Here is a 21,757-nt window from a genome sequence, read left to right as displayed (position 1 = left end):
GCCCATTGCCATGGCAGCCCCCTTTTCTTCTAAACTAAAAAACAAGGGTGAGATGAGGTAACAAGCATGCTACCATTGTTGGGCAGGCCCAGCAGTTGAGATGAGGCCTCGTCTCCTGCTGGGTGAGTGCTTGGCACGGGTAGATTGTCGCCCCCCTGCTACTCTTGCCCGTAACGGCTGCCTCCTCTATCTCCATCCAGCATCCGGTCTCCATAGGGGCCGCCCTAGGGTAATCGGCCTGCCTCTCCCGTGCCTCACCAGAACCCAACCCACAACTTCCCCTTATCTTCTGCCCCAGCCCCCATATACCCCCCGCCAGAATGATAACCTCACCTCTGCCCCTTTACCTAGCAACAGCCTCCAACAACCAATCGGAGGTCGCCTTCAGCTTAAGCCAATCCGCACCGCACACGTCGCCCCTTACCCTCGTACCTCACCCCCAACCGTCCCCCAGCCAATTAGCGGCCTCCCCTCACATACATTGCCTTATTTGGCTTAGCCTTGCTACCACCAGCGCCCTAGCCTATATAAACGCTTGTCTTCCTCAATAAAGCAGACGCGTTGCCACCACTCTCCGTCTCCGCAGCATTCCTCGCGCCGCTGTACGTCCGCCCTTGACACCGCCCGCTGTCCCCCATGCGCCCTCAGTGGAGAACAGTTTTTGTCCATGCAATTTCCAGACCAGGCAGCAAGTGTGCTAGACAGCACACCTTTCTATGGAGGTGTTTCAGTCTCATCTTTCCTGTGCTCCTGTGTTTTATCTCCAGATTGGAAATTCAGAGTGGGCTCTGCTGGCCAAATTCACTGAAGGAAAGCATCCTGACCTCTCCTCCCTTTTTTTTGAAACAGCTGAAAGGAAGGAAGATGTCTGCTCCACTCTCAGTCAGCTGCAGTGAGCAAGGTATTTTATCCCAGCTTAATATATTGGGGGTGGAGAAGAAGAGCCTTTTCCAGCTGCCACAGGGGCTTGCCAACTCACATTTCTTGTTTCAGCTTCTTTGTCTCTCTGTCTGTCCCTGACCCTCCTGGGAGATGTATAGCACTGTCTTGGTCTGCTGTCCCCCAAAGAAGTTCCCTTGGATAGCTATTTGTTCTTTCTCCATTGTTTTTGTGAGAGCATTCAGCTCTGTTAGTCCATTCTGATCCTCTCTATGGATGCAAACAAAGGATTTTTGCATATTAATCTTGTATCCTGCCACTTTGCTGAAATCATGTATTATCTCTAACAGCTTTGTTGTAGATTTTTTGGGATTGTATAGGTATAGGATCATATCATTTGTGAATAGCTAAAGTTTTACTTCTTCCTTTCTAATTTGGATGTCTTTTATTTATTTATTTTTCTTGCTTCATTACTCTAGCTAGAGCCTCTAGCACTATAATGGACAACAGTGGTGCCAGTGGTCAAGAGATTCTTTACAAGGCTGTCATACCCACCCAGTTGGCCCAGAAAGATCTATTCAAAAAATAGTACTAGGAGAACTGGATATCCATATCCAAAAGAAAGAAATAAGACCCCATATCTCACATCTTATGTAAAAATTAACTAAAAATGGATCAAGGACCTAAATATAAAATCTACAACCATAAAGCTTCTAGAAGAAAGTGTAGGAAACTCTCTTCAAGATCTTATGGTAAGTGGTAGTTTCTCAAAGCTTATACCTAAATGAGCATAAAAGGAAAAACAGATATATCGGATAGCCTCAAAATTAAACTTTTGTTCTTCAAAAGTCTTTGTCAAGAAAGTAAAAAGACAGTCTACTCAATGGGAGAAAATATTTGGAAATCACATGTCTGATAAGGGTTTGATATCCATGTTATATAAAAAGATCACACAACTTTAGTGATAAAAGGGCAACCAATTTAAAAATGGGCAAAAGACTTGAATAGACATTTTTCCAAAGAAGAAATACAAATGACCAAAAAAGCACATAAAAAAAATGTTCAACATCACTAGTTATTAAGGAAATGCAATTCAAAAGTACAATGAGATATCACTTAACACCTTATAGAAAGACCATTTTTTTAAAAAAAACAGAAAACTATAAGTGGTGGAGAGGATGTGGAGAAATAGGAACAATCCTTCACTGCTGGTAGGAATGCAGTATGGTTCAGCCTCTGTGGAAGACAGCTTGGCAGAACTTCATGAAGGTGACTATAGAACTGCTGTATGATCCAGCAATATTACTAGGAATATATTTTGAAGAACTGAAATTGAGCAGATGAACTGACATTTGTACACTGATGTTCACAGCAGCACTATTCACAATTGCTAAAATACGGAACCAGTCCAAGTGTTCATCAACTGATATTATGGTATATACATACAATAGAATACTATTCAGCTCAAAGAGAAAATGAAGTGGATGCATATGACAAAAGGGATGAATCTAGAGATACTATGTTGAGTGAAATAAGTCAGGCACAATATTGTATGTTTTCACTAATATGAGATAAATATGATGAGTAAACTCATGGCGGTAAACTCTAGAGCATATGATACTAGGAAATGGAAATGTGAGTTGAGAATGGAAATTCAATGTATGTAGCATTATATATAAGGTTACTTGTAAAAGTGTGGGAATGAATAAAGTTGAGGGTAACACATAGTGAGTATAACTAACACTGCTGATTTATAAATGTGAGAGCAGCTGGAAAGAGTAGTCTGTGGACGTAAATGTTAAGTGAAAGGAAACTAGAGAATGGGAATGTATAAAGCATAAAGTGATTTTGGTGGTGGATGAAGATTGTGGTTAATAGTATAATTATAAGAATTCTCTTCTTTTAAAAAGTGCTAAGAATATGGTTAGACACAGGAAAACTAAACTAATGTAATTCATGGGCAATAGTTAAAAGTAATATAGTAATATTTGGCAGCAATGGCAAGGAGATATTATTTCAATTCTAAGAAACAATAGGGGGGTATTTGGGGGTATGGGATATTTCCTTTTGAGTAATGAAAATTTTCTAAAATTCACTGAGGTGATGACAGCACAATTCTGTGTTGATAATGAAAGCCGTTGAGTGTACATCTGAATGGATTTTACAAAGGGGACTGCATAATACAGGGAATCTAGTGGTGGAAGATGGGCTTTGGTTAACAGGACAAACAGGAAAATATTTTCTTATGAATGATAGCAAATATAAAATATTAGTATAGGGCATTAATAATTAGGTGGTTTGGGAGAAAATAGACCAAATGAAAGAAATGGGTTATAGTTAGTAATATTTTGATAAGATCTTTTATAGTTTGTAACAAATGTTTTACAACAAAGCAAGGCATTGGTCATGAGGAGATGTATGGGAGCCTTGTATGATGATATGCATTTTGTTTTGTAAATTCACAACTTTGACTATACACTTACGTACATTCATGTATGAATGATATACTTCAACAAAATTTTATTTTAAAAAGTTCAGTGTTCAGTTTGATTATAGCACAAGTGCCACCCTGGGAGGCAGTGAGGATGTCTAGGTCATTGGTTTTGGAGGATGACCTCTGTGCTTAGGAGGGAAATTCTATAGAGACTATTATTTAGGGCCAGTTGAGTAAATCTATTAAGGGCTTCCATGTGAATGATTATATCTTCAATGCCTACGGATGGAACAAATAGGGCTGCAGTATCTTACAGTGGACACCAACCATGTCCATCTAGCTTTTAATAAGGGTAAATTAGCTGAAGAGTCAGAATGTTACAAATAGTTCCTTGAGCCCATGGCAGGCCTAGTGTACACTGTCCTAACCAGCCTCTGGGCAACTGGTCCATAGTTTGGTGCTGCATGTTCACTGGATTCCACATGGAGCAGTCCAATAAATGCGAGATGTCTTGATCACTCAGTCCCAAACCACTCACTTTCTTGTAATATAATGGTTTGGTGACTTTGTTCAGGGAGGAGCCAGCACATTTTTCTGATACTATAAGGATCCTGACGTTAGAATGATTTTCTTGTTCCCAAGAAGGGGGGCATTTTGACTCATGTGGCCATACACAGAGGTCAACCATATCATGCCATCCTAGAGTTGTGTGTGTCCTCCCTACTCCCCAGTAGTTAAGTTTTTATCCCTAGGTGATTTTTTCTGCCTGTGTGGCCATTTTGACAGCCATGTTACAGGAAAAACTGACCTTATGATCAGGAAACTTAATATCAATGGGACAGTCATTTGTCTCAGCATTAGTTATGTCTACAGAGCTAAGGGTCATCAATTGGTTTTGTTCTTCCTTAATTAAGTACCTTAGCGCTCACCAGTATTTTCCCTAGAGGGGTAAGATTTACCAGGGTAGACCTGAAGCTGAAAAGTAGGAGCTGGCCACATAGCAATTAGATTGATTCATAGTGAAGGCATAAGAGTGTGAGACCACTGAAGGAAAACATTACCAGCAAGGGCCCACTGAGAATGGGTAGGGTTTATATAATGATATAGGACAGTGAAGAGCAAAAGAAGAGAGAACATAGCAACAGTAACCTATAACTTAGCTTTTGGGTCTTTTGTTCCTCTTAAAGATCAGTTTAAGATTGGTTATGGGTTTGCAGGACCAAATGTAAAGAAGAATAACTATTAGTAGGGGAATGTGTCCATCTGGTGTTGGGATGTTGCTGAACAGAGGTAATCTGCTGTCTGTGAAGGCTATCACCCATTTAGTCCCAGTAGATGGGCTTGGGAGTGTCTTCTTGATCATGAGGAAATAATTTATCTCAAGAGTGATGGACCTATGGCCTTGTTCCCTGCAGCTGAAGGAACTGTGTTTGCTCCCACGACTTTTGTAGAGGGCTACCATAGCATACCCAGCTCTTGGCAGTCCCTCGTCCATGAGGCTACTTGCATTCAGGAACATTTTAATATTGATATGCTTTAGGGGCTGGTCTGTGAGTTCCAGTCAGTTGGAACTGACTTCTTCAATTATCTGTATTCAGAAATGAATGGGTTTTTGCTGTGTATTTTTTAAAGAGTTCATTAGGAATTTTCAGTGGTACTTTTTCATCTTGCTGTAATAAAGCAACGTGGATGGTGCAGGCTTGTTTGGAAGGAACATCAACATTTCTTTTCTCTATGGAGAAAGTAACTTGTGCATTTAGCTTAGTATGTCCAATCCCAGCAATGGTATAGGGTATTCTGGGATGTAGAGAAAGCTGTGACTTACATTATTTTTGTCCAGTTAGCATTTGAGGGATTACAAAGGACTTAAGTACCATCTTTCCTGATACTCCAGTGACAGCCATGGTCCTTGGGGAAAGAAGGCCCTATTTTTTATTAAAAATGGAGTAGGTGCTCCAGTCTATATGCCATTCCATCACCACTGTTTCCTGGAGCTTCTTCTAGAAAATGTGAATGAGACCATTTGGGTCAAGGGGTATCCCAGGGCTTCATCTGACTTGGTTCTTTTTGCTTTCAACAAATTGAGGAATCTGTAAGGAGGATTTGGAATATTTGGGGTCTTTATCTGTTGGGCACCATATGTGATTCTGTTTCCATGGTGCCTAGGTCAATCCTGCTTCCTGTGTCCTTCTTTGCAGTAGGTATATTGTTGTGGTCCTAAGTTTGGGCAACCTTTCCTTCTGGGGATTTGGGATCCTTGGGGTCTTATCTTGTGTTGTTGGCCTCTGTTTGTGGGTGTCTTCTTCCATTCTGGAGGGTCAGTGTGGCCTAGTGCAACGCTAGGAGAGTGACTTGGTGTCACATATCTTGCTGTTCGTGTCTTTCCTGACTCTGGTTTATTAAAAACCTTAAAGACAATATCAACCAATTTTGACACAGGCATCCCCAGCACCCCTCTTAAATGTTTGCCGCTTTTTTTCTCATATCTTGGCATTATGACTATAAAGGTCATATTAATTAGAATTATATTATATGGAAATTCAGGGTCTAAATGAGTGTATAACCTGTATGCCTCGAATATGTTGTCAAGAAAGGGGGATGGGTTTTATTTTAGCCCCTGTTGAATTTCTTTAAGCCTTTTGGTCTTGGAGCCCCCTTGTGCATCCTTGCTATTATACATTCTTCATAGTGGTTTAATTTGGCTCAGTACCTGGGGTCCATTGGCATCCCATTTGAGCTCTGCCCTTGGGAAGGTCAGTACTGCAGTTGCTGAGTTGGGTTATTAGGTTGTATTTCATGAAGCCCATCAGTTTCTTGGAGGGATTTGTCTAAGACCATCCTGCATTTCTCAGGAGTGAGGAGGGTGTTCATAAGGGCTTGAATATCTGTGCAATTGGGGTTGTTGATAGCAAAAATAGAGGTAAAGGGATTTTTCCGTTCTCTTAGGATCATTTCAATAGGAAGGCATAATATTTTTTCCAATAGTATAAGTCAGAAAAAGTGGAATATACATAAATAAATCCCCTAGCCTCTCCTTCATCATCTAGTCCTGCTGGTATCTGTCTTAGTAGGAATTGCCCTGCCAAGGGTTAAGTGGTCCCCGGTCCAAATTGGGTACCCTGTCAGATATGAGACGAGAAGACCATTCTTTTCTGATTGGGAACATGAGGGAATTTGGGAATTCCCAAAGCCTGCTTGACCCTGTTGTGCTGCTCCCAAATATGAAGGCAGTGCAGATGGGGGCAGAGGAGCAGTCAGAGACATTAGGTATGGAAGAGTTAAATTGTCTTCCAGTTGGGTATCTGGCAGCAAATACTTTAATTTGTCCGAGTGCCTCCCCTTTGTATTTTACATCTCTTGCAAGTTTTTATTCTGACATAGAGGCAAAGATTGAACGTATGCGATCTCATCCCATTTTCTTCTCTTTTATGAATTAATCTAGTTGTAGAATGGTGTTATCATTTAGAGATCTGTTCTCAGTCCAAATCTCCCCTGAATCTATTTTATATTGGGGCCATGCTATGTTATAAAGGTAAATATATTTTTTCTTTTCATGGGTTCAAACCTGAAAATAGACCAATTAATTATGTAAGCTATAGCCCCAAAGAACTGCAGCCAGGTATACCATTAACATTACCCAAATTATGATGATCTTATAGTTATGTTTTAGCCTAGGCAAATTATAGTTACTGCTTACAGTTAAAACAATCAAAAATTCAATAAGGAAATGCAACAATGCAATTCTCAGCCAACCAACAGATATAAAGTTCCCAGTGAGTACCTTCCACTGCTAGAATCCCTTCTTGTCCAAACAGATCAGACAAGCGAGCAAAATTTCTATAGGGGATTTTAACCCCTAGACAATTAACAAATCTGTGTCCCTTAATTTTGACAGAGAAGTATGGGCTTACCGTATAATAAATTATTAAACCATTCAGAACAAAAGGGGTTTTAACCCCAAAGGACAACAGAGAGACAAATATTGGACTTGAGTTTAGGCACTCATAAGAGGTTACTCAACCAAAAGACATCTGATCCTAGTGTTGTTTCCTTCCTCAAAATTGAACAGTGCCAAGGGGTTCAAGGTCCTGGTTCAGGAAGGGAGGTTCCTAATCTCTGAGCCTCTAGATGAACTGATCTAGGTGGCATCACTCAGGATCAGCAAGAAGGGTCTGCACACTGACCAGGCCACGGTATCTCAGGCAGGTAGTTTCAGAGATCACTGGGGTTCCTTCATGATTACAAAATTGTTACCAAGCAGGGCTCACTACCCAACGTGCACAGAAGCCAATATTAGAACATCAGGAATTTGAGAGAAGAAAGTGCTTTTATTGAAACGTTGACCAGCAAGGAAACAGGAGCAAAATTCAAATCTGTTTCCCTCCCACGTGGTTAAGTGAGTTTTATATCATGTAAAGAGGCGTAACGGAGTCTAATAGGACAAGAACTAAACCTAAGCATATGGGGCATGTGCAGAAGCTATTCGTTGGACATCATGTATCACATGATCAGAAAATGCCAGCCTAAGCCTGTAAAAAAAAAGGTGGTTTTTCATTGGGTAGGTTACTTTCAGTCAGTTAGTAAGGCATGTGTAAGCATGGTCTAGGGAGTCCCCAAGAAATGGTTAGAGCTGGTTGGAGCAGAAGGTTATAGGGAGGCCATAGGGAGGTCAGGGAAGTATCCCGTTACAACAATGAGTACGAGATAATGAATCCTGCTGCAGTGGCTTCAATCATAAAGAACTAACAACATTGTGAACTGGGACTGCGGTGTATTTATGATGTATCTTCAACAACGTTGCTACTCTGCCAAAGTATTGGTCTCTTAAGGTTTTCTAGCTTTTTTGGGGTTCATTTTATAATTTATATTTTGCTAGAAAAATAATTTCCTCTACATATCTAAATTTATTGACAGAGTCAAACATAATATTTTCTTATAATTTCTGTAAGCCTTCTGTGTCTGAGGTTATAATTCCATTCTCATAAAGTAACTTGTTTTTTCCTTAGGCTTATCAGGAGTATGTCTGTTTTTTTCCAGTCCTCTCAAGCAGGAATACTGTTGCTTTTTAAAAACTTGTCTTTCATTACACTTCTTAACTTTATTCTCTCATTCTTTCTGTTCTTTAAATTGATTTTCTTAGTTCATTTATTTTCAGTCTTTTATGTAAGGAGAACATATAGAACTAATGATCTTTTTTAAACTTTTTTTTTTAATATCTCATATGTCTTGATATTAAGTGTCTTACCAGTTGGGGAAAACTTGGCTTTTGTTCTCAATCCAAGGGTAATTTTTTTTTGAAAGATTTATTTATTTATTTCTCTCCCCTCCCCCCCACCCCTGTTGTCTGTTCTCTGTTTCTATTTGCTGTGTCTTCTTTGTCCGCTTCTGTTGTTGTCAGCGACAAGGAATCTGTGTTTCTTTTTGTTGCGTCATCTTGTTGTGTCAGCTCTCCGTGTGTGCGGCACCATTCCTGGGCAGACTGCACTTTCTTTCACCCTGGGCGCCTCTCCTTCCGGGGCGCACTCCTTGCACGTGGGGCTCCCCTACGCGGGGTACTCCCTTGCATGGTAGGGCACTCCTTGCGGCATCAGCACTGCGCATGGGCCAGCTCCACACGGGTCAAAGAGGCCCGGGGTTTGAACTGCGGACCTTCCAAGGGTAATTTAAAAAGCATTGCTTAACTTCTAAATAGTTAAGTTGCCACTAACCATTTTTGTTGTTGTTCTAACTTTCTAGTTTTCTTAAACTTGGGCCCCAAATATAGCTTACAAAATTTCTACCTAAGTTTTTCTTAATAATTAAGAAAACAATGACTTTTTTGTAAAAGTCCTATGGACATAAGAATGTATATCTCTATTGAAAGAATATATAATTTTTTGTTTTGTCCAATATTATTTATTGTATTATAGATTAGTTTAATTTTCAAACTTTGTCAAATTTGGAAAGAAGTGAAGAAAACATCTCACAGTGATTATTTTAAACAGGCAAATAAATTTTCGTATATTTTAAGGAAATTTCACTGTATGTATTTTCTGCTGTGTTGTTTAGTGCACAAACATCTTTGGCTGTTTTACCTTTATTAATTATACCTTTTTTCATAACATAATATTCCTTTTTGCTTATTTAATGCCTTTTGTTTTCATTTCTGCATTATTTTATAATATTGCTCTTTTTCAATTAGAATTTATGTGATATATTTTTACTCATCTTTTTATTTTCAATACTTTTTTTGTTTCAGCTATATATTTTTGTAAATTAGGTGCCAGTTGGATTTTTTTGTTTAATCAATTTCTAATTCTTGATAGGTAAATGAACTTTGTCCATATTTGCTACATAATTGACATACTTAGCTTATTTTTCTCTTATTTCATGTTTATAATTTATTAATTTTTATTATTTCCTGTTTCTACTTACTTTATATTGCAGGCTTGATCAATTTTCTTTTTATTCATTGTTTCTCCTTTTTTTTTTAATTCGAAAATTCAACTAGCTTTTCCTATCTGCTAGACACCAATAGCTCATCTTTAACAATAATATTTAAAATTATAAGGTATACATTTTTTAAAACTTCAAAAATATATAACTATACTAACTTCAATTCAATGCTTTATTCGCCTATTTCCTAAGGCAAATAATATGGTACTTTAGGAATGTTACTCCCAGTATCCTAAATTCTGGGTTTTATTGAGAATGTTCAGAATTTTTAAGTTTTAGCTATTATATTTTTTCTTACTTTATATTTTATTTCAAGAATATTTGTTTAGCACTTAATTCCATTTCCCAGTGACATTACCATGCATTTAAAAATATTTTATCTTTTTAAAACAGGTAATACATGTAATTGTCACAAAATAAAATACACATAAAATGTTTGAGATGTCATATTATTATCCTCCTGTCCACAATTCCATTTCTCCCAGGCTGCCTGTAAGTAACCAACTGGTTCATTGGGGGTCTGTCTATCCAGTGTTTTTTATGTAAATATACATGTTTTATCCACTTTTCTTTCTTATACAAAACATACCGTAATATACCTTTGTTTCTTTAGTAGGATGGAGAACATTCTCATTTTTTCCCCCACAGATGTATGGTGTTCCCTTGAGTGGATGAACCACAGTTAATTTAGTCAGCCCCTTAATGTGAGGGATTAGAATCCATCTGCAATTATTTACCAGCACTACAGTGAATAACCTTACACTGATAGCATTTCTTAAGTGGTGTGATATATTGGTAGCATAGATATTCAGAAGTGGTATCAAAAGGCTAAAGGGTAAATGGATCTGTAATTTTAGTAGGTATTGTCAAATTCCTTTCTAAAGGAACTGAATCATTTACCAGCAATGTATGAAGTAGGCCAGATCTTTCTAATTTTTTATTTAAACTCTAGAAGCATTTGAAAAAAAAACAACCACCTATATTTTGAATGACAAAAAATAAGTAGATAATATGAAAAGAGACAAACTGGCTATAATATTGCAATTCATATCAGAGATAAATGGGTACTGTTTCTGATACATAAAGACAGGAGGGAAAAAGGCTAAAAACCTAATACAAAAAGAATGGACACAAACAGACCCTTAATTACAAGAAATGATGCTCAACCTTGTTCAAGTAAGAGGGGGAAAATTAAAAATACCATTTGATTTCTGTATTTCACCTATCTAACCAGTAAAATCCCCAAAATTGAACCGTAATTTCATTGGACAGGCTATGTGGACTCTGACTGATTTGGACTTTATACTGGTATATGGGGGTGAGGAATGGATCTAGCATTACCTTGTTCATATGCATACCTAGATTTTCCAACACTAATTTATTAAGAAGTATAACTTTTATCCCATTGTAAGATGCTACCTTTATCATACATCAAATTTCCTTATATAGTTGGGCTATTTCTGAACTCTCTGTATCTTTCTACTGGTTTGATTTTTAACACACTAATACTATACTGTTTTTATAATATGCTATATATTATATGCTATAAAATCTGGTCACCCTCATTTTTTCAGAATTTTTCTGGCTTATTTATTTATTTCAAGCAACCAAAATTCCCATCAATAAGGGAAAGGATTTAAAAAGGATGACATATTGGGAAGCAGTTGTGGCTCAACAGACAGAGCATCCGCCTACCATATGGAGGGTCCAAGGTTCGATCCCCAGGGTCTCCTGACCTGTATGGTGAGCTGGCTCACACGCAGTGCTGCCTGAGTTCAAGGAGTGCCATGTCATGCAGGGGTGTCCCCTGTGTAGGGATGCCCTATGCACAAGGAGTGTGCCCCGCAAGGAAAGCTTCCCCACGTGAAAAAAGCGCAGCCTGCCCAGGAGTGGCACCGCACACATGGAGAGCTAATGCAGTAAGATGACTCAACAACAACAACAAAAAGCAACACAGTTTCCCAGTGCTGCATGACAAGAATACAAGCAGACAAAGAAGAATACACAGTGAATGGACAGAGAGAGCAATGTGGGGAGCGGGCAAGAAATAAATAAAATAAATCTTAAAAAAAAAATAAAAAGGATGGTATTTTTGTGGGATAAAATAACAGCAGTTAAATGACTGAACTAGATTAAATTTACCAACTTCAAAAAATATGAAATGCATAGTTTTGAATGAAAAAAAAAAGAATGATACTATATGATGCCACTTATGAAAGTATAAAAAATAACCTGAACAATAATACTATATTTTTGGTAGAGGTAATCAAAATGTATTCAAAATTTGAAAAATAGACTGGAATGAATCATATCATATTGAAGAAATAGGTAGCTTCTGGGGTTGGAGAAAGGGAGGAAGTATATGACTGAGGTGGTTATTAAAGGGGATGATAACTTTAACTGCAATGTTAAAAACCAAAGGAAGTAACATTGCCTGTAATGTTAAAATTAAAAATTTATATTACATATTAAGCCATAAGTCATTTTCTGGTATATGAGGGTAGCCAAGGTCCAGGCCGTGAGCCCTCTACGTGTACTACCTCTCAGGTCACCCATTATCAGGAAAGCACATAAAAAGAAGGATGGATTCTATGATCCTAATATCCAATAAGATAAGATGATTCAAGAACATAGAGGACTAAACTAAGATATAATCTTCAAATATGGAAAACTTATGGAAATGCTGAATAAAATGTTTAGGTTTAAAATGCTTTCCTTTCTTAAGTAAAAATGGTTGAATGACTAATTTCATTTAACTCAACATACATAGGATAAAAAATTACAAAATCCAATACTGGAAATAAAGGTAATACTCAGTTGCCAGAAATTAAGAGGGAAATTAAACGTCAGAATGGTAAACTCACGAGCCAACTTGAAGAGAGGAGATACCAGTTCAGATATAAGCTCCACCAATATGGAATAGAAGATGTGGCCATAGAGACACATAAGGGAAGTCCTAAGAATGAGATCTCTTAAAAAAGAGACCCTGACTCCATCCTAAATGAAGGAAACTAGAAAACTCTGCCCACTGGCCCAAGTGATAAAAAGGTAGGTGGAACATAAAAGTCATTTGAGAAATCTAAGTCATAGACCCTTATTTTGCATACAAGTGGAAACCATAGTTACACTATCCTCTTGGGCCAAGAATATTCAGTATAAAAACTGATTCTATTAAAAGTACCAGGGAAAAACTAATGAAAAATCACTCTAAAGCAATACTTCTACAACTTGGACAACATGGGATTTTCTCTTTCCCACAAACAGAGAATCTCTGATAATGAGGATCAGAAGCTGAAAAATTACAAAAATGAAAGAATCAGTATGTAAAAGAAACAGGAGATTTAGCACCTAAAGAAACTGAAATAATGAAACACTAAATATATTTTATAAAAATATAAAGTACTGGTATTTAAAATACAGAACTTTCTGTCAGAAATTAAAAATACAATGGGTTGGTTAAATATGTTATAAAATCTTAAAAAGAAAATGAATGGCTGAAAGACAATTCTCAAACAATGACTTAGAATAAAAAACAGAGAGACAATGAGATGGAATGTAAGAGGGAGGGAGTAAGAACTGTAAAGAAGAATGAGAATATCCAACATACATATTATAGGAGCTCAAGAAAGGGTGACTAGAGAGGATGAGGAAGAGACAACATTCTATGAAATAATGCAAAAGAATCTGAGTGACCAACAGACATGAATATATAGATTCAAGAACAAGTCTTGAACAGAAGAAATAAAGATAAACATACATATGTCTGGCATGGTAAAACTAGAGAACAGCAAAAAAGAAAATAAACTGGAAAGTAAAAAATGTTGTTCTTTAAAAAAGCAATAATAACACAGTGGCTCTCAAACTTTAGTGTACTGCAGAATTGTTTGGAGGACTTGCTGGGTGCCACACCCAGGGTTTCTGATTGAGTAGGTCTGTAGTAAGGCCTGAAAATTTTTTATTTGTAACAATTTTACACACGATGCTGATGCTCTTGGTTGAAGGACCGTTCTTGGAGGACCTCTAAATTCAACACATAACAGAAATCTCAAAAGCCACAAAGGAAGCTAGAAGATAGTACTGAAAGAAACGACAAAATCATTGAAGAGTGTGAAATAATATTATTTTAGATATAGAAAGTCTGAGTTTATTATTCATAGATCTTCAATAGAAGAGTTATTAAAAGATATGCTTAAGGAAGAAGGAAATTGAATCCAGAAAGAAGTGGCATACAAGAAGCAGTGGTATGCAAGGAAATTGGTAGTGTCAACAAATCTAAATAAGCATAAATAATAAAGATAATAAAATAAAAAAAACTAAATTTTTTTGGTGTTTAAAGACAAGATAGAACTAAAGCAGGAGACAACCAACAGCATGGTTAGGGGAGGGAGACATTCAGAATTTAAGTCTAAGATCTTTTTAATATTTGGAAGGAGGTTAAAGACACTGATTAATTTTTGACTTTTTAATGTGCAATATATAAAAAAATGTTAAGAATGACTAACAAAATAATAAAAATAATATGTATGACTTCCAAATCCGTCAAGAAATAGTTTGAAACAGACCATACTATTACAACAGAGTATATTATATACAGTTACTATTTATGTAGTAGTATAAGTAAAATAAATTAGTAAAAGTAAAATATATAGGAAAATACATGCCGACTTTAGAAGGAAGAGAATGCTAAATGATTAGAATGGGGCTTTATGCTATACTCGAAATACTATCCCTTTAAAAAAAAAAACTTCCTGTTTTAAAATATAGACCGTAGGTACACAGGTATGTTATATTATTTTCTATACTTTTCTATGTGTTTGAAATATTTTACATTTTTAGAGAATACAAAAATGAAACCTATACAAAGTTGTATTAAATAGTATTGTATGCTTATTAATTTTCAGGAGAGAGACCACTGTTCAAGCTGGAAGAAATAGAATTAATCACAAAGGATGTAAAATATATAGCTGAAATTCTCAAACATTCCCACATTCTGTAATTTAATTTAAAAGGTAAAAAAATGGGCACGGAAAAAAAACAATTTCAGCACATTGAACTAACAGATAGTATATTTCTACAAGAAAAGAACTTATATGAACTGAAGAGAAAATACTGACAAGAAAAAAGACAAAGAAAATGAACACAAAAGAACTAAAACATAAATATATGGAAAGCATCCAATCAAAATTACAATAAAAAATTAGCACTGAAACAAAAAATTATTAATTTTAGCAAAGGATTGAAAATGCCCAAGTCAGTGAGGTTGTGATCAAAACAGAATACTTACACATTGCTGTTAATTGCTTAATTTGGCACAGCTCTTTAGAAAAGCAATTGTTATGTATCAAACGAATAAAAATATCATACCCTTAATTGATTTATCCCATTTCTGGAATTGTTCTTAAGGAACTAAACCAAAAGAAATAAAACACGATATGTCTAGAAAGCTATCCATTGCAGTATAATTTATAATGTAATCAGGAAGTTTCTAATTGCCTAAGAAGACAGTTATTCCATGAATTTTGCAGTCAACTTAAATGATAATTATAAAAATCCATAACAACAAAGAAACAGCAGATGAAATGTTGAATGGAAATAGGGGGAAGAATGGGGACAGAGGCCGGAACAACATTGTAAAGTAATGCAAAACCCTGGTCAGGACTTGGGTGAAGCAAGGGAAGAATTCCTCCGCGAGGAAAATGTGGAGGTAACGGGAAGCACCAAAAAGCTCAATAATAAAGCTAAATAATATTTTAGTGCAATATTTTAAGAAGCCGAAACTAATGCAAAAAAAGTCCATGATGAAAAAAAGTCAAACGTTTAAATAAAAGTATGATCATGAGAGTGCATGCATCACTTGCTTCCTCCTAGAGCAGGCTCAAGAATCCTGTCTTTAAAATTTTGCTATTTTGTTCATTTTTGCATTTATTTTTATTTTTAAAAACTGTATTAAAATATTACTTTCTCGATTACTCAGTTTTTTTGGCACACCCTTAAATTTTGCACCCAGGCGAATGCATCGCTGAACTCGTCCTAGCCCCGATCCTGTGCAAAATCATGGTAATATTTCGTTTCTTGAGTTTAGAAACTGTAGGTGTATATATATATATATTTAACCCAAACTTTAAAAATTGTCAGCTATCCTTAAACTTCAGAACAGTGGCCCAGTCTTTCCCAGGAGAGTGACGAGGGTTGTTGGAGGTTCAGGCAACTGCCTTCGCGGCTTACCATGAAGCGCAAACTAGACGCTCGAGGGATGACGTTGCCCCGGAGCTCATTGTGGAGATTCACGTACTCATTGATAAAGTCTACGTCTTCTTCCAGGGGCAAAAATCTGGCGTTCAAACCAGAACCTAGCAGTAGTAGCCAAAGCTCACAAAGCCACAGCTTCAAAAAGCCCCCTGGCGCCAGCAGAAGCGACTCGGCGCGATACTCTGTGGAAGAGGGCCTCGAAGTCTCCATGGTCCGCCTGTCGCGGACTGGTCAGTGCGCACGCGCCGGCCCGCCCCAGTGACCTGCCAATCTACCGGGCGGCTCAGGCGAGTCACGCCTCCACTACTCCGAAAGTAGTTGGGGTTGGAGGCGAGGCTTGTGACAAATCTGGAACTTAAGGGAAGGGGAAGTTTATAAACGTCTATTGAACTACCTACAGTTTTGAGTTAAATAATGAGTGCAGAGTTTTCAGTTAGCGAATGTAGCCAAATAGTATGCAAGTTGATTTCTGATACCAAATGATGTGCCATTGTTCATTAATACGATATCAGTAAATGTTAATTTATGAGTAATTAACTTGTCTTAGGAACCTTCTAATTACGCAAGGGGAAATGATTCTTCTGAAATACTGATAAAATTCAATTTTCTTTTTTCATTTTTCATCTGCTATGTCTGTCTGTCTATTTTTTGAGGTACCTAGCCAGAACCCGACCTCCAGTATGGGAAGCAGGCGCTCAACTGTTCACATCGGCCTCCGCCTCACCCTGCACCATCCTTACTTTCTGATGTAGGCCGTGTCCGCAATTTTCAGTAGGACAAAAGAATATCCTTTTTGATGAGGACTTCATTAGTTGAGTTTTTTCCCTCCGTGTTTTTAATGAACCTTTGTTGAAACAACAAAATACATGGAAGAGTGGAAAGCTCAGTATTTATTTAATGAACTAGGGGTGGAGATGGCAAGTGCAGAAAGAGGAAATGCCTTTATTATTCTGGTAGTTAGGATATGGCAATTGCTAAGTTAAAGGACAAGCATCAATAGAATAATGCAATATTAGATTTGGAAGAAATTTTATCTTCTGCTTACGTAATTACACTAAGTAACTGCCTCCTGGGTAGCCCATTCCATTGTTAGACACCTCATTCATAAATTTAATAAATATTTCTTTATTACCTATTATGTGTTAGAGCCCATGTGAGGTGCTAGAGCTAAAATGCTGAACAACCTAGACATGGAAACTTGTCAGCCAAAAGGCAGAAAACAATAGGTGCATGGATAAACAAAAGAAATAAGCCAGACACAAAAGGACAAATTGTATATGATTCCACTTAGATCAAATAGCTAGAACAGGTGTTGTGTTACCTAAATGTTATTTTTTAAATTTGTGGTTAAATATATATAGCAAAATTTAACAATTTAACCCTTTTTAAGTGTACAAATCAGTGGCATTTAATTTTATATACAATGTTGTGCAACCATCACCACTATTTCCAAAATTTTTCATTACCCCAAACAGAAACTCTGTACCTATTAAGCAATAACTCCCCATTGCCCCTTCTCTCATCCCCTGGTAACCTCTAATCTACTTTGTCTCTATGAATTTACTTATTCTAGATATTTTATATAAGTGGAGTCATACTATTTGTTCTTTTGTGTCTGGCTTATTTCACTTAGCATAATGTTTTCAAGGTACATCCATGTTGTAGCAATATCAGAATTTTCTTTTAATGACTGAAAAATATTCCACTGTATGCATATGTCACACTTTGTTCATCCACTCACCTACTGATTTCTGCCTTTTGGCTGTTGATAATTCCTATGGCTTGTAACTTTGACCTTTGAAATTTTGGCTTCCCCCAAAGATATTTTAATGTTTTTAATTTTGAAATGTGGAATATATCAATATTTTTCCTGAAGGCAGTGGAATTGCTAGAGGGTTTTGACAGAATTATTGATTTTTTCACACATGATGTGGAAAATAAATCATTAAATTAAGAATTATTGCACTAAAATTCTCTTGATGTATTTTTTGAATACCTGTTTCCAACAGAGACATTTCTTTCCTTTGAAAATAAGGACAATTTTAGGAAATACACTATTTCTTGCTTTTCCCCAATGAGTTTGGAGTTTTTGAAGTCCTCAATTTTGTATCATCATTCTGCACAACCTCTGTGGGATTTCTTTGCAAATTTAAGGAAAAAGAATACTCTAATTCCATAGTCTATCTTATTTTTATAAAAGCTAGCATTTTTATTTATTTTTAGTTGTGGAATAAGGCTTAAGGCTCTGGAAAGTCTTATTTTGTTCTCTTTACAGATCATACTGGGTAGATATATTATGTACTATAATCTTTTTCTTATCCTTTTCCCTTTCCCAAGAGTCCTTACTCAATAGGTCTTGTCTATAATTTAAATATTAGATTTTGATAATAGTGCATGAGAAGCACTACAAGAGAAAAGGAAACTAATACTACATAAAAAGCTAACATTAAAAAAATGGAAAGTTAAGCAAATGTACAATACTGATACAAGGTGTTAATAATAAGGGGGCATGTGGAAAAAATATACCAAGTGTAAGCTATGGACCATAGTGGTAATAGTCTGATCATATTTTTTCATAATCTGTAACAAATGTTCCACAACAATGCAAGGTGGGGTGGGGCGGTGATTATAGGAATTCTGCACATTATGCATGATTTGTTTTATACACTTACAACTTCTTTAATAAAAAAAATATATATATTTACAAAAGGAAAGAAGACTTCACTACATTAAAATTTGGGGGAACACTGAGAAGCACCATTAGTAAATGGATGAAGTTGATGAACAGGCAACTGACAAGACAAAAACAGTAGTGAAATATTTGTGCTTCCATTCTTTTCACATATAGATATGATGAACTGCCTATAACAGATTCCAACATAAGTAGTTGGGTCTCTGAAACTAAAATGCAATGTGCCTCTATCCAAAGTCAAAGTCATAAAATTGAGTATAAATCTTGGAATGTTTATACGAAATTTTGACTCCTAAACATACATTACTCTCTGTATTTGTGAGGTTCACTATTTACTAAGGTAAATATGTGTGCAGTCACTCCTTGGGATCTTTTCATCAAAGGATGACATTCCCTAGGCTACCTTAATAATCTTATATATATAGATATATATAATCTGAGTGCTGTTTATGAAAGTATGTTTAAATCTATTAGTAATTCAAGACATGCAAATTAAAGATATCTACCTCACAGAATAATTGCAAGGATTAAATAAGTTATTTCAAATAAAGTACTTAGAGCAATGCTTGTTCCATTGTAAATATTTACATGTTAATTACTGCTATCATTTAATTAAAATACTATCTCATTTTCACTTATATTGATAAGGACTAAGAACAATTTTCTCTAAATATTTAGCATGGGGCCAGACATTAGGCATACTTGATGAATATTTATTGAATTATTCTTATGATTAATCAGAGCTAGGAAGTGTTGAGTGAAGTGGTAGTTCTTAAGGACTATGGCGAGAGTGCAAATTAATCAAATTTGTGAGAAAAAAGTTTCGCAAACCTGCTATCTACTTTAAAATATTAGAGTGATTACAAATGTATTTTTTTCCCATAACTCCTGTGATCACCAAAAATGATAGCAAAGGAAGGGGGAAAATTTAGCAGTGAACTCTGGAGTGAGTTGCTGTGTGGTGTATCATGGGAACACAGGCTCAGGCACAACAGAAACGTTCAGCACTGCTTTATTAATTACACAGCACAAAGGGTCCAAAAGAACAGGGTAAAAGTTCCCATCATGGCTTGTCTCTTACAGAGATCAACTGCTCGCCCTACTTCGAGTCCAAAAAGAGAGATGCCTGTGCTGCCTGAGAGTGGGTATTTATATCCCCAGGGAGAAAGGGCCCTGCTACCTAGCAAAAAGCATGTATCAAGCAACCTTTGGGTAGAATTCCTGCCCTGAGAAGCATCTGGGGCTGTTTGTTCCCAGTTTGGGGTTCAAGGTATGGTCAGGCCCTTCCATGAAACCTAATGTCTCTCCCAGTCTTGCGAAATGGAAATATATTGATAAAACTACACACCAAAAAAAAGGAAGGAAGAGGTATAGGCCAGGACTGGGAGATGGCTGCTGAGTGTGACCATGACTTTCCCAGGAGGAAGCTCCCAAGTCTCATCAGAAATAAAAATACAAACTTTATTGATGCATATAATTAAAACATATTGGGGATGTGAAGCCTTAATACCATCAAATTTTTTTTTCTTAAATTAATGTATAGTTTAAATGAATTTCCAATTACCATCATAATAAAAATTTTCTTGGAACTTTACAGTATAATTCTAAATTTTATATGGAATAGTATATGTATGCCAGAACGAAAAATCATTTTGCATAAAAGGAAAATGAGGAGACCCTCTCTCACATCTTTTATAAAGCAACAATATTTAAATGTTTGGTACTAGCACCAGATCAAGCAGGACTTGATCATTGGAGAAAAATGTTATCACCCATAAAATAATCTCTATTAGGTATAGATGTCAAATATAATTTGATGGAGAAAAGTAGTGTAATTTAATAGATGGTATTGAAATAACCACTTGGCAATGTAGAACTAAACAGATTTAGTCTCAAACCCATAGTAGATATCAACATATTTTCTAGTAAAATGTTTAGTATACAAGCTTGAAGGAAGTGCAATTGTACTTTTATACCATCCCTGGAATAAGACTAGAATAATCTTATAAGACTAGAAAGAAAAAACAAATCTCGAAGATTTTTAAAAAATCATTTGATGTGCTTTCTTAAAAATATTTTCAGCTACAATCATTTTATAGCAAAAATGAAAAGTTAATAAGCTTGGAAGATGTTTTCAGTAAATATGATAACGGATTGATATATTAATATGCTCATAGGATCCAGCCATTGTGGAGGACAGTTTGGCGGTTTCTCAAAAAAACTAGCTGTAGATTTGCCATATGACCCAGCAATCCCACTGCTGGGTATGTACCCAGAAGAACTGAAAACAAGGACACAAACCGATTTATGCACACCAATGTTCATAGCAGCATTATTAACTATTGCCAAAAGTTGTAATCAACCCAAATGCCCATCAACAGATGAATGGTTAAATAAAATATGGTATATACAAAGACAATGGAATACTACTCGGCTATAAGAAGGAATACAGTACAAACATATGGTATAACATGGATGAATTTTGAGGACCTTATGTTGAGTGAAGCAAGCCAGGCATTGCATGACAAATACTACATGACCTTTCTGATAAGAAATAAGCAAATCAAGCGGTCTCAGAGAGCTAGAGCCTGGATGATAGGCTTACAGGAAGTGGGGGGGCGAAAGGAAGGTTGTGAGCTGTTGCCTACATGGGTGAAATCAATGATAAGCTGGAGGTAAGTATTTGTACCGGGAAGGGATAAGACGGGGGTATAGGGATACCTTTGGGGAGGGCTTTGTAGGCTTGAGGCGGCTAGGGTTGGGAGGATGGATCCGATGGCCCAAGAAATTGGGGGGAGAACTGCAGGGAACTGTTGAACATGGGGGATTGTCAGGTATGTGATTGAAACTATAATGTTGAGAAAACACTTTAGAAAATATAACACAAAGTAGGTAATACTCATTCTGATGAAGTAGCTTATGAAAACTTTATAATAAATTGCTGATGTACATGTAATTTGATTGTTTATTTTAGGGGGGAGGAATTAATATTTTCAAGGAGAAGAAAACATTTATTTATATTATCTTTTTTCCTCTAGGGAACTAATACAAAAGCAAGGAAATCTAGG

General features: G+C 36.5%; 1 protein-coding gene across 1 annotated transcript in view; it reads right to left on the bottom strand.

Moving 5' to 3' along the window:
* The window catches only part of GLIPR1L2 (GLIPR1 like 2), a 41,551-nt gene extending 25,344 nt beyond the window's left edge, over positions 1–16,207 (bottom strand). Inside the window, exon 1 of the mRNA XM_058309240.2 lies at positions 15,974–16,207. Within this exon, the coding sequence (XP_058165223.2) occupies positions 15,974–16,207 (234 nt within the window). The remainder of the gene's footprint in view (positions 1–15,973) is intronic.
* Positions 16,208–21,757: the final 5,550 nt, after the last annotated feature.

Source organism: Dasypus novemcinctus, chromosome 12, assembly GCF_030445035.2.
Source record: "Dasypus novemcinctus isolate mDasNov1 chromosome 12, mDasNov1.1.hap2, whole genome shotgun sequence".
Lineage (NCBI taxonomy): Eukaryota > Metazoa > Chordata > Mammalia > Cingulata > Dasypodidae > Dasypus > Dasypus novemcinctus.
The sequence above is the reverse complement of the archived record's forward strand: the minus strand, read 5'-3'. Positions and strand labels throughout refer to the sequence as shown.